At 29.9% G+C, this 15,000-nt stretch overlaps 1 protein-coding gene across 1 annotated transcript in view; it reads left to right on the top strand.

The window, feature by feature from the left end:
* The window catches only part of Nlg3 (Neuroligin 3), a 169,028-nt gene that overhangs the window by 112,106 nt on the left and 41,922 nt on the right, over nt 1–15,000 (top strand). The window contains exon 4 of the mRNA XM_068385093.1: nt 13,045–13,274. Within this exon, the coding sequence (XP_068241194.1) occupies nt 13,045–13,274 (230 nt within the window). The remainder of the gene's footprint in view (nt 1–13,044; nt 13,275–15,000) is intronic.

Raw genomic sequence — 15,000 nt, 5'->3', positions numbered from 1 at the left:
CAGATTGTTCTTAGAGATACTCTGTCTCTCAACACCACATATGGCCTCATTTTATTTTGGAAGTTTAGTAATCCAAGTTAACTAGCATTTCTGCCTCGAGTTTTGATAATACTGTGGTGGCCGTTGTGGTAACGTCCCTCACTGGTGAACGCCAGACTGGGGTTCGAGTCCCACTCGTACTCGTTAGTTTCTTTGGTCTGCAACCTCACCATCCTTGCAAACTAAGGATGGGGGGTTTGGGGGAGCCTATAGGTCTATCTGCTGAGTCATCAGCAGCCATTTCCTAGCCCTCCTTTGTCCTAGCTTGGGTAGAGAGAGGGCTTGGGCGTTGATATGTACACATGGTCAGTCTCCTGGGCATTGTCCTGCATGATAGGGCAATGTCACTGTCCCTTGCCTCTGCCATTCATGAGCAGCCTTTCAATCAGTCGACTATAATACTTCCTACCTCAGGATGAAATTGGATCAAAGATGCTATATATTCTTTGAAAGAACTTTCTTCCAATACAAAAGGACAAAAAAATTTAGACATTGCATTCTTATAGTTGACGAAATTCTGTGTCTATCCTTTACCGTATGTTTGATGGGCACTTTTGATTGATTGATTGATTGATTTGAGGTTCACTGGCATCCTAACATCTAATGTCATTGACGCCGAGCATATTTGATTTCATTCACTAAATTTCAGTTAGCCCATTGAATCTTCTTCTTCTTCTTTGTCTGCATCTTTTCCCACTTTAATATGGGGTCGATGTTTCTGGCTAGCGTTCTCCATCTACCTCTGTCCCACACTTCATCTCCGGTTAATCCCTTTGATCGAAGGTCATCCTTGATACAGTCCATCCACCTTCGCTTTGGTCTCCCTCTCCTTCTCGTTCCCTGTACCTCCATATCCATCACTCTCCTCCCAATATACTGTTCATCTCTCTTCTCATGACATGACCATACCACCTCTGTCTACTTTCTTGTATCTTATCTGATAGTTTTCTAACTCCTGTGGTACCCCTAATTACTTCATTCCGTATCTTATCTTTTCTTGTCACCCCAACACATCCATCTCAACATTTTCATCTCTGCCACATCCAGTTTCTTCTCTTCTGTCTTCTTTATTGCCCACGTCTCCATTGAAAACTGCACTGAAATTCCACATGAAACTATTACATAACGGAACAATAAACTTATTGATTTTTTTATTGTTCAAAATTTCTATATGAATATTTTGACGTAGGGGCGAATATTACATTTTGGAAAGAAGATTTACTCGCAGATTCATAGAGTTGTTTATTTGCGTTTATTTGCGTTTATTTTATTAATCACTTATCATTTGATTTTTTTGTGATCCATTCGACTGTATATATATATATATATATATATATATATATATATATATATATATATAAACAAGTGTGAAAGGATACATGGTTTCTCTCTCTCTCTCTCTCTCTCTCTCTCTCTCTCTCTCTCTCTCTCTCTCTCTCTCTCTTCTCGTATATATACATATATATATATATATATATATATACATATATATATATATATATATATATATATATATGTATGTATATATACGAGAAGAGAGAGAGAGAGAGAGAGAGAGAGAGAGAGAGAGAGAGAGAGAGAGAGAGACTCCTTCTGGAACTGGAATATATGAATCTGTTTCTAGAAACAAATCGACTTGATCCAAGTAGCAATCGTTTATTATTTATTTATTTATTTATTATTTAGAAAAAGCCAATTTGTGCGTTAAGTGCTTGCAGCAACCAGCTGACGAGAGGGTGGAAACCCCTACCCTAGAGATAGTGAGAGACCGTGTAGTTATACGTCTGTCAGTGTTGGTGATCGTCACCGGAAAGAAATATATATATATATATATATATATATATATATATATATATATATATATAGAGAGAGAGAGAGAGAGAGAGAGAGAGAGAGATATATATATATATATATATATATATATATATATATATATATATATGTGTGTATATATATATATATATATATATATATATATATCTGGTCACGCTCAGCATATATATACATATATATGTAATTGTATATATATATGTATATATATATATATATATATATATATATATATATATATATATATATATATATATATATATAATTATAGATATATATATACATATATATATATATATATATATATCTCCAGTCACGCTCACCATATACAAGTATATATATTAAATATATATAGTTAACTATCCAGACACTTAGTCTATCAAATAGGGGAAATATATATATATATATATTTATATTATATATATATATATTCAAAAGATTTTCCTCATAATAGTTCTTATCGCCCTTTTAACGGAAACAACAACTACTAGCAAATTTGTCCAGCACCGAACGCATATTAGTCAGACAGCTGCTGACATCCAGACAGAAAAGAATGCCATTGACGAGAGAAGCAAAGGTCAAAAGAATATGACACATTTATGAGAGATTTTTAGGTGGTATGTTTTCGATTTCTGTCTGGAATAAAGCTTGAAGTGGAACATTGATAAACTATTACACTTTTAAAAATTTGCATTAGAAAAACGATAAATTTCTGGCAAAATTTATTCCAGTTTTTTTACCGTTTTAACAACGGGTATATTGGCGTCAAGGAGTGATATTACGGTTACCAACCCGTAAAAGATAATAAAGAATGGTAAAATTACGGTCGTCCGTATTTTACTGAAATACGGCTGAGAACAGAATATTTGTACGGAGAATTTACGATTAAAATTACGGTTTTTTTTAAAGTGTGAGATGATTGAATACAAAGTTGCTTTTTCCAAATTTATCATATAACGTTTATATAGAGCGAAATCAAGTAATCAGTAAAATCATGTGCTAGAAAATATAACCAATTAATCAGTAAAATCATATGCTAGAGAATATAACTAATTAATCAGTAAAATCATATGCTAGAAAATATAACCTACAAAACGCTAGAAAATCTAAGCATGATATATCCATCTTTAAATATATATGCCAGTGTCTTTGTTTATCTGCTATAAGTATATAATTTTCATGGCGAAATATATACAAGAAAAAGAAAAGATTTCTACCTATTAACTCCATTGTCAATTATTATAGTTTTCAAATAAGTTTTTTTATAACTTAGTTTTATAACTTATCCAAACAGAGTGACCACAGTCACATTTTCATTATCTTTCCCCTTCCAGTTTCTGGGCTTCTTGTCTCCCAAATCTCCTGTCCTCCAGAGAAAGTTTTTCCAAACATCGTTCTTCTTCTTCTTCTTCTTCATCATCTTTTTTTCTTCATCCTCCTCTTCTTCTTTTTCTCCTTCCTCCTCCTCTTCTTCCTCTTCCTCTTCTTTTTCTTCTTCATATTTTTCCTCTCCTTCTCCTCTTCTTCTTCTTCTTCTTCTCCTACTTCCTTTTCTTCTTCTTCTTCTTTTTCTTCTTCTTCTTTTTCTTCATCCTCCTCCTCTTCCTCTTCTTCTTCTTCTTCTTCCTCTTCTTTTTCTTCTTCCTCTTCTCCTTCCTCCTCCTCTTCTTCTTCTTCTTCTTTTCCTTCTTCTTACCTTTTTATAAGAACTCCTTGGGCTCTACTTGCTCCCACGTCAGTTAATTAACAGACTTTAGTTGGTACTTGTGTTACTTCATCTCGTTTTCGCGTCTTCCTAAAGATTTTCCTTCTTCTCATTTTATTCTCTGAAAGTTTTTTATTCATAATTTTTAGACTTCTCTTTCTCTTTTTTTTTTTAGTTTTTATCACTTGTTTTTAAAGAGGATTATTCTTCCTTATCCTTTATTGTTAATGTGCATGTATTTTCGTGTCGATTTTCTCTTTAATTTCAGATTATTTTTAGTTTGGTCGGAAACTAGTGCATTATTCTCTTTTTATATATAGCTATACTTTTTATTTTAGTATATATATATATATATGTATATATATATATATATATATATATATATATGTGTATATATATATGTATATATATATATATGTATATATATACATATATATATGTATATATATATATATATATATATATATATATATATATGTGTGTGTGTGTGTGTGTGTATCTTTTTACCTCGGTTAACTGTTATATTTACTTCCTTTTCCTTATTTCACATCTAATATCTGTTCTATTTGATGCCATTTCCTTATATCACATCTTTTTACTGTTATATTTGCCTCCATGTCCATATTTCACTTCTATTTACTGTTATATTTGTCTCCATATCCTTATTTCACATCTGTTTACTGTTATATTTGCTTCCATTTCCTTATTTCACATCTAATTACTGTTTTATTTGCTTCCATTTCCTTATTTCTCTTCTATTTACTGTTATATTTGCCTACATATCCTTATTTTACATCTATTTACTGTTATATTTACCCCATATCCTTATTTCACATCTATTTACTGTTATATATACCCCCATATCCTTATTTCACATCTATTTACTGTTATATTTACCCCATATCCTTATTTCACATCTATTTACTGTTATATATACCCCCATATCCTTATTTCACATCTATTTACTGTTATATTTACCCCATATCCTTATTTCACATCTATTTACTGTTATATTTACCCCATATCCTTATTTCACATCTATTTACTGTTATATATACCCCCATATCCTTATTTCACATCTATTTACTGTTATATTTACCCCATATCCTTATTTCACATCTATTTACTGTTATATTTACCCCCATATCCTTATTTCACATCTATTTACTGTTGTATATACCCCCATATCCTTATTTCACATCTATTTATTGTTACATTAGCTTCCATATCCTTATTTCACCACTATTTACTGTTATATTTGTCTGCATATCCTTATTTCACATCTATTTACTGTTATATTTGCCTCCATAATCGTATTTTACGTATGTTTAATTTTAGATTTGCCTCCATTCCCTTATTTCAACCATCCATTCTCCCCATACATCCTTCAGAACTCCTTATTTTACCTCCCCTGTAGGAACCCATTCACCATCTAATTTCCCTCTCCCCTCTCATCCCATCTGCGGATGCTGAACGTCCTCTTGAAAGAAGTGTCCCTAAAAATACCCTCCTCTTCTTCCCTTTCTTTTATTTAAGAAAAGGAAGGGCACACCGGCTCAAAAACAGAGTTGTGGCTCAGGATATCGTACTTGTTATCTAAAGATATCCTACGATATCCTACTTGACCTTTAGCCATTCGGTCGTACTCAGCCGTTAAATCGTTCCGTTTGATGGGTTCCCTTTCGTATGTGCGCCTTTAATTCACCCGCGGTGATATATATGTACGGTTTTTTTTTCTCTTGGTTTGTATTTCCCTTTTTTTTAAGATTTCCTTAATGGCTTCCTTCAACCTTTCAATCTCCATACGGTAGAAATATATAAATAGTCTTTATCTTGCAATGTTCAGTCTTTTTTTTTTTTTTTTTTTTTTTTTTTATTCACCGCCATTTTTTTGGTGGGTGGGGGGGGGGGGGTAAATAGCCCACACAAGTATTATATCTCATATCTCATGAAAGTTCCATAAATTTATTTATCTTGGCTTTGATGAAAATTCACTTTAATTCTTTGATGCTATTGGAGATTAGGCAATTTGCCTCGAGTACAGAAGTTTGTATTTTGTCTCTAATATTTTGTCTTTAATCAACTATCTGCATTAATTGTATTTAAGTATCCTTAAAGCATATTCTTTTAAGGTTTAAGGATAAAACTCTATAGAATACATGTAACAAAATTCTTTTCGAGAAAATAATGTATCAAAAAATAAAAAAAAAAAAATTACAAGAGTCTCTCTCTCTCTCTCTCTCTCTCTCTCTCTCTCTCTCTCTCTCTCTCTCTCTCTCTAATAAATGAAATCTTTGTTACTTCGCAAAGCTTCTATTTGAATACTCTCTGACGGAGTCGTAATAAATAATTTCCTAAGCTTTATAATCAAGCACCACAGAGCTAAGGCTATAAAATACCTTAGGTATAATCTTAGCGTCATTTATTTCCTATAATAGAGCAACTTCAAACTTTGATTATATTGATTTACTATTTACTTTAGATCTCAACTACTAAATTACAACTGATTTCATGCCGTCGACGCAAATTAAATTTGAGTTTAATTAGGTTCACCACTTCTTTAATTCAACATCATTTCACTTCCTTCTAGAGTCTTTAGAACAACTGATTTCATGCCGTCGACGCAAATTAAATTTGAGTATAATTAGGTTCACCACTTCTTTAATTCAACATAATTTCACTTCCTTCAAGAGTCATTAGAACAACTGGTTTTATGCCGTCCACCCAAATTAAATTTCAATTTAATTAGGTTCACCTCTTTAATTTAACAATTTTAATTCCTTCAAGAGTCTTTAGAACAACTGATATCATGCTGTCGACGCAAATTAAATTCAAGTTTAATTAGGTTCACCACTTTAACATAATTTCACTTCCTTCAAAGTCTTTAGAGCAATTGATTTCATGCCCTCGACCCTTATTAAATTTAAGTTTAATTAAGTTCACCACTTCTTTCATTCAACATCATTTCACTTCCTTCAAGAATCTTCCGAAGCCTTTATCAATACTATGGTTATTCAATCTTTGTTACTGTCTATTGTTTTTTTTTTACAAACCGTTTTTAAAATTGCTTTCTTGATATTTACAATATTGCTTGTTTAACGAAGCTTGGAATTAGTCCAAGATGAAAAGTAGGTGTTTTTGAAAACGTTAAAAGTTCGTTTGACGGCTTGATATTTAGATAGATATGCACGCATACTTAAACCCTTCTCACTAGGGTATGACTACTCTCTATTCCTTACACTGAGGGACGGGGAGAGCTGAGCGTGATCGAAAAGAAATTATATATGTATATGTGTATATATATATATATATATATATATATATATATATATATACATGTATATGTATATGTATATATACATTTACAATGTGTATATGTATGTAGCCAGAATATATATATATATATATATATATATATATATATACATATACATATATGTAAATATATATATATATATATATATATATATATATATATATATATATGTAACCAGACACTTGCTTTATAATATAGGGGAGATCTTCATAGATTCTAACCACTAATAGAAATTGAACCAATATACATGAAAGCAGATTTCACTTACCAGTAAAGAAACATCAAAAGACAGTGACCACAAAAGTTGGAGTGTGTATGTCAGTAAAATAAATTAGCTCTAACACCAACACCTCTGTGTAGAGAGTTCTACACTTAGAGGATGTAGTTAGATAGGGGAGGAGGATGGGAAATGTTGAAGGGGAGGAAATTCTAATAAACTTCCTCATCTTCTCAGGAAGTTGAAACCCTCCCCCGAAATTAACCGAAAATTGCGCCAGATTGGTTATCGATCAGCGGCAACCAAATTTCGCCGTAAATAAGTTTTCTGCTTAACAGACACACTCCTAGAGGCGTTTGGGCGACTACGCCGTGTCACACCACTGATTGAATGGCAAAAAAAATGAGAGAGAGAGAGAGAGAGAGAGAGAGAGAGAGAGAGAGAGAGAGTTCTTATATCTCAAACGAAATACAATATGCAGTATATTATTCCCATTTTTTTTCATAGTATCAAATGAGTACATTGAATGTTTCCAGCATCTTTTATTTCAATTCTGTGTAAGAGTAGAACGATAGATTTTATATGAGTTATGTACGTATGAGAGAGAGAGAGAGAGAGAGAGAGAGAGAGAGAGAGAGAGAGAGAGAGAGAGAGAGAGAGAGAGAGAGAGAGAGAGAAAGCATCATTGAGTTTCCAACATGTATCACTTTCATTTTGCGCAAGACTAGACCGATAGCTTTTCTCTCGTGAATTACGTACATTTGCGAGACAATATGAACAGTTGCACGTTAAGTTTTTCCCAGTATCGAGTGTCAACAACCAGACATAGACGGTATATTGCTTGTGCTGGTAATCAGGGTTGCCAGGTTGGCCTTTTCCGGGCCAAAAAACACAAAATTTGGCCTTTTTGTGCTAGATCTAAATTTTGCCTTTTTTAAATTGTTCAGCCTTAAATGCTATATCTTCGGCCTTTTTCTACCATTAGGTTAGCCTTTTAAAGCTGCAGTTGATCAGACGTTTGCCTTTCCTCATTTGGAAAACCTGTTCTGTTACGTTCTACACCTTTTTCTTTTCATTTATTGTCGTTTCGACGCCAAAGGCATCTTTCTTCCTGCTTCGCTGAACGTAGATTTCCCATCAGAGCAGCGTATCATAGCTCAATTTTCCATCGGCGTCCCCAGTGTGGTTTTTCTCGCTCTTTTACCTAGATGTTTGAAGGAGATGGATATTATTATTATTATTATTATTATTATTATTATTGTTATTATTATTATTATTGAAATTCCTAAAAATATTATTATTATTATTAATGTTGAAATTCCAAAAAATATTATTATTAAAATTATTATTATTATTATTATTAGTAGTAGTAGTAGTAGTAGTAGTATAATTATTATTATTATTATTATATTTATTATTGAAATTCCGAATTAACATATTATTATTATTAGTATTATTATTATATTATTATTAGAGAAATTGTTGAAATTATCATTATTATTATTATTATCATCATCATCATCATCATTGAAATTCCTAAAAATATTATTATTAGAATTGTTAAAATTATTATTATTAAAATTGTAATTTTTATTATTAGAATCATTAAAATTGATGCAAAAGCTGGTTCAACATCATTAATGATCGAAATTAGGATGAATATAATTAATTATGTTTCAGAAATTTAAATTTTACTTCCGAGAATAACTATTATTCTTTGACGATATTTGATGGCCAGTACAATTTAATCTCAGAAAATTCAATGTAGCTTCTTCCAAGAATAATATTTATTTTTTCTTTAACAATGATATAATTTTACCTTTCTTTCAATTGCCTATAAACCTGTAACTTCCGAATTGTTTAATAAATTGTTTAGATATTGAAAGGATTAAATATGCCTACATTTTCAGTTGTTTTATATATTTTCTTTTTTTTTTTGGTAACTTTTATAATTTTTTCTTTAACAATGATATGTTCTCACCTATCTTTCAACTGTCTATGAACAGACTCCATCGAAATCACAATTTTGAGTGAAATAAAATAGTTCGCATTCCATTCTACCCCCCTCGTCTCTCTTCCTCTCCCGCTGGAAAAGATTCGGGTTGCACCTCTCCATATCCGGGTTCAGTCGTTTGTTTCATCAACAATACACCGCGAATAAAAGAATTCATGATATAACACCAATTAGCTTTTTTTATGGCCACTCAACCCTTTTGTTATTCATTCCTATCTCTGATTTTCCAATCCCTTTTCACGTTAAATTTGACAGACTTGTGATGGCTGATGTGGTAACGTCCCTGACTGGTGAACGCCAGGCTGGGGATCGAGTTAGTTTCATTGGGTCGCTGCAACCTCACCATCCTTGTGAGCTAAGGATGGGGATGTTTGGGGAGCCTTTAGGTCTATCTGCTGAGTCTTCAATAGCCATTGCTTGCCCCTCCCTGGTCCAAGCTTGGGTGGAGAGGGGCTTGGTCGCTGATCATATGTATATATGGTCAGTCTCTAGGGCATTGTCCTGCTTGATAGGGCAATGGCATTGTCCCTTGCCTTTGCCATTCATGAGTGGCCTTTCAACCTTTTAAACTAGCGAGCACTTACAGAGGTGTGAGTTTTTTTTTTTTTTTAATTTGATGCATATGTATGCATGTATACTAAAGAATCACATATTTTGATGTATATTATTATCATTATTTAGTTTTAATGATTCTAGAAAAAACTTTAATTGGCCTATATTCTGTCAATACAGTTCATTTGCTTTAGCTTCACGAAACATTTGTATATATGTATACTTTACTATATGTATGTGTCTATGTATGTAAGTATGTCAGCTTCACGAAACATTTACATATATGTATACTCTACTATATGTATGTATCTATGTGTGTATGTATGTAAGTAAGTCAGCTTCACGAAACATATATATGTATGTATACTTTACTATATGTATGTGTCTATGTATGTAAGTATCTCAGCTTCACGAAACATTTACATGTATGTATACTACTATATGTATGTATCTATGTATGTATGTAAGTAAGTCAGCTTCACGAAACATTTATATGTATGTATACTTTACTATATGCTATGTATGTAAGTATGTCAGCTTCACGAAACATTTATATGTATGTATACTTTACTGTATGTATGTATTTATGTATGTATGTATGTATATCAGCTTCACGAAACATTTATATGCACGTATACTTTACTATATGTATGTATCTATGTATGTATGTATGTAAGTATGTCAGCTATACGAAACATTTAATGTATGTATACTTTACTGTATGTATGTATCTATGTATGTATGTATGTAAGTATGTCAGCTTTACGAAACATTTATATGTATGTATCCTTTACTGTATGTATGTGTGTATGTAAGTATGTCAGCTTCACGAAACATTTATATGTATATATACTTTACTATGTGTGTATGTATGTATGTGTGATATGTCTAAGACTCTTAAAATGTATACCTTTAGCTTCACAAAGCGTATATGTGTATTTATACTTCAGTGTATGTATATATGTATATTTAAGATTCTTAGCATGTATACCTTTACATTTAAGAGCCTCAGCATATATTCCTGTCTTATTGTAGGATGAACACGCACAATATGTATGTGATCAGTCATTAACCTTTTAATCTCATGTTAAAACTTAAATGGGATTAAAAAGGAGTTAAGGTAATTAGCCAGATTTATCAGAAAAGCTCAATAGACTGGTGATAAAAATAAAAACTTATAATAAAGGGGTTTTGAGTTTGTGAATACTTATACTTTGTCTGTCTTATTGTTAACTTTTATAAGGACATCTTCGCTTTTATGGTTTTAAATAGAATTTTTTTTATTCTTTATTTATAATAATATCGGTGTCAATGACGTGCGATGCCAGGATGCCAGAAAACTCAAAATCAGTCAATCATTACTACAGAGAAAATTTGATTTTTTTTATACAAACAACAAACAAACAATTCTTCTCCACTCAAAGGGTTACTGCACTGTAATTGTTCAGTGGCCAATTCCTCTTGGTAAGGGTAGAAGAGACTCTTTAGCTTTGGTAAGCAGCTCTACTAGGAGAAGTACGCTCCAAAATCAAGCCATTGTTCTCTAGTCTTGGGTAGTGCCATAGCCTCTGTACCATGGGCTTCTACTGTCTTGGGTTAGAGTTCTCTTGCTTGAGGGTACACTCGGGCACACTCTTCTGTCTTATTTCTCTTCCTCTTGTTTTGTTAAAGTTTTGATAGTTTATACAGTATAAGAGATATTTATTTTAATGTTGTTACTCTTCTTAAAATATTTAATTTTCCTTGTTCCCTTTCTTCACTGGGTTTTCTTCCCTGTTGGAGCCTCTGGGCTTATAGCATCTTGCTTTTCCAACTAGAGTTGTAGCTTAGCAAGTAATGATAATAATAATAATAATAATAATAATAATAATAATAATAATAATAATAATAATTATTATTATTATTATTATTATTATTATTATTATTATTATTATTATTAAATGATACACTTGGTTGACATAGGCCAATTTCTTTCAGCTTTTTTAATGTACCTATATGCTTTTAAAGATGATTTCACATTTATATGGTTGGTTATTTATGTTTATTTGTGTATCGCCAAGATCAGCAAAGGTATACTAATCAGGGCCATCCATACTAGGTTAGTTTGCTGTAAGCAATCGAGACTAAAGTCTCCCACCATCACCAATCCGCAGTGGAAAGTGTGGTGATGAAAATGTCCAAATCCCAGTCATGTCAAATGACGTGTCTGAGGCCTTTGTCCTGCAGTGACTAGAAACGGCTGCATTTGTTGTTTGTTATTTATTTTTATGAAGTAAATTTTGTATTTAAAAAGTTTTTTTTTTATTAATTTTTATGAAATTATTGACATAGTTAATGATTTGCCCAATTATAATTATGTTTTTCTTACATTTAATTATCCATAAATTTCGTATTTGAATATTGTTTATTAGTTTTATGAATTTAATTACATGTTTAACCTTTTTCCCAATTAAAATTATTTCTTGCTTACATTTATTTATCCATATTTTTTTTTTCATTTAAAAGGATATTTATTAATTTTTATGAAATTATTTCCTTTATCCCAATTGTATTTATTTTTTATTTCTTATTTTAATGTTACTGTTCTTAAAATATTTTATTTTCCTTGTTTCCTTTCTCACTGGGCTATTTTCCCTGTTGAAGCCCCTGAGCATATGGCATCCTGCTTTTCCAATAGGGTTGTAACATAGCAATTAATAATAAAAATAATAATAATAATAATAATAATAATAATAATAATAATAATAATAATAATAATTCAATTATCCATAAATTTTGTAATTAAAAAGTTGTTTATTGATTTTTATGAAATTACTTACATAGTAAATCTTTTCCCAATTATAATTATATTTTTTCTTACATTTAAATATCCATATTTTTTTTACTTAAAAGGTTTATTAATATTTAGGAAATTACTTAATTAAACTTTTTGCTTACACTAATTATCCATAAATTCTGTAATTAAAAAGTTGTTTATTAATTTATAAGAATTTATTTACATAAATAATCTTATTCCCAATTATGATTTTTTTTTTATATATTTAGTTATCCATTAATTTTGCATTTAAATGAATATTTATTGATTTTTATGAAATTACCTACCTAGTTAATCTTTTACCCAATTATAATTATATTTTTTTCTTACATTTAATTATCCTTAAATTTTCCATTTCGATAAATTTTTATTAATTTTGTATGAAATTATTCATAGTTAACCTTTTTCCCAATTATAATTATAATTTTATTTCTTACATTTAATTATCCATTAATTTCGCATTCAAATAAATATTTATTACTTACATATTTAATCTAATTCCCAATTATAATTATATTTTTTTCCTACATCTAATTATCAATTAATTGAACTTCAGGTCCCCGAATACTACTACGCGTTCGGCCCCACAGTGGACGGAGTCGTCATCGACACAGACTACGACACCGACCGCCAGTCGTACATCGGGAGACTCGCCAGCTACGACCTCATATTCGGCGTCACGCCCTTCGACGCCTTCTTCACCCTCAACGACGAGGACGTCAAGTTCGGGCTGGAGAAGAACAAGCGGGATCAGATCCTGAGGACTTTTATTAGGAATACTTATAAGTAAGTCTTTCGATTCGTTCGGAGTTTTTGTCTTTTTTACTTTTTTTTTGTAAGTGATTAGAAAGGGATTAGGTTTATTGCGTAGTTTTATATTTTGGAGACATGTATGTGTATGTATATATATATATATATATATATATATATATATATATATATATATATATATATATATATATATATATATATGTATATATATATATATACATATATATATATATATATATATATATATATACATACACATATACAGTACATTTACATACATATATAAATATACAGTATGTGTGTATATATATACATACATATATATATATATATATATATATATGTATGTATATATATATAAAGTAAGTAGATAGATATATTTGTATATGTATGTATACATATATCCATATATATATGTATATATATATATATATATATATTGATATATATATATATATTTGATATATATATATATATATATATATATATATATATATACAGTATACAATATATATATATATATATATATATATATATAAGTAGGTAGATAGATATATTTGTATATGTATGTATACATATATGGCATATATGTATATATATATATATATATATATATATATACATACATATATATACAGTATATATATATATGTATATATATGTATTTATATATATATGTATATATATATATATATAATGGGCCTTTTTATTATGCTTCAAGTAATCTTGTTACTACGAACATCGAATATTTACAACACTGTAGTTGCCATAACCGTGAAATTTGAGCTCTGAGGTGAATCCATGGGGGAAGAATCAATACTTTTTTGTAATCCATCGTTTATAAAATCTGCGAACATCCTCTATAATACGAAAAGGAAAAAATTATATTTCTTTAGTGCATAGTTATGAAATCTACGACTTATTGATATATATATTGGCTGTGAAGATAAAATTAAAGTATTATTATTATTATTATTACTAGCCAAGTTACAATCCTAGTTGGAAAAGCAAGATGCTATAAGCCCAAGGGCTCCAACAGGGAAAAATAGTCCAGTAAGGAAAGGAAATAAGGAAATAAATAAATGATAAGAATAAATTACCAATATATCATACTAAAAACAGTAACAGCGTCAAAACAGATATGTCCTATATAAACTATAAAAAGACTCATGTCAGCCTGGTTATCATAAAAACATTAATAGTAAATAGTAATAACAAAAAAAGTTTTACATATATAAAAGGTAAACTAAAAACGAATGTCAATTACAGGATGAAAGTGTTAGTTTCGGCGGCTACTTTAGGTTAATTATTTTTAATCATGTAATTTTCATTTGTTTTTGGTTTACCTTTTAACATTGTAAAACTTTTTTATTCTTAAGCTGAAGAGGAACTTTGAAAAAAGTGTGAAAACTCCTGCCATTTTTAAATATACAACGCATATAATTGTGGATTTTAATACCCATTATTATTATTATTATTATTATTATTATTATTATTATTATTATTGTTGTTATTATTATTATTATTATTATTATTGTTATTATTATTATTATTTTTACTATTATTATTATTATTATTATTATTATTATTATTATTATTATTGTGGATTTCAATACCCAAAATCAACAGACATGACATGGTGTTTTATTCAAATTAATAAAGTAATAATTACGAGGAAAAAGAGTAGTAGATATGAAGAAGAGAGAAATAATTAGAAAAGTTTAAACTTGCAGCGAATGTT

Source organism: Palaemon carinicauda, chromosome 13 (genome assembly GCF_036898095.1).
Source record: "Palaemon carinicauda isolate YSFRI2023 chromosome 13, ASM3689809v2, whole genome shotgun sequence".
NCBI lineage: Eukaryota > Metazoa > Arthropoda > Malacostraca > Decapoda > Palaemonidae > Palaemon > Palaemon carinicauda.
The sequence above is the reverse complement of the archived record's forward strand: the minus strand, read 5'-3'. Positions and strand labels throughout refer to the sequence as shown.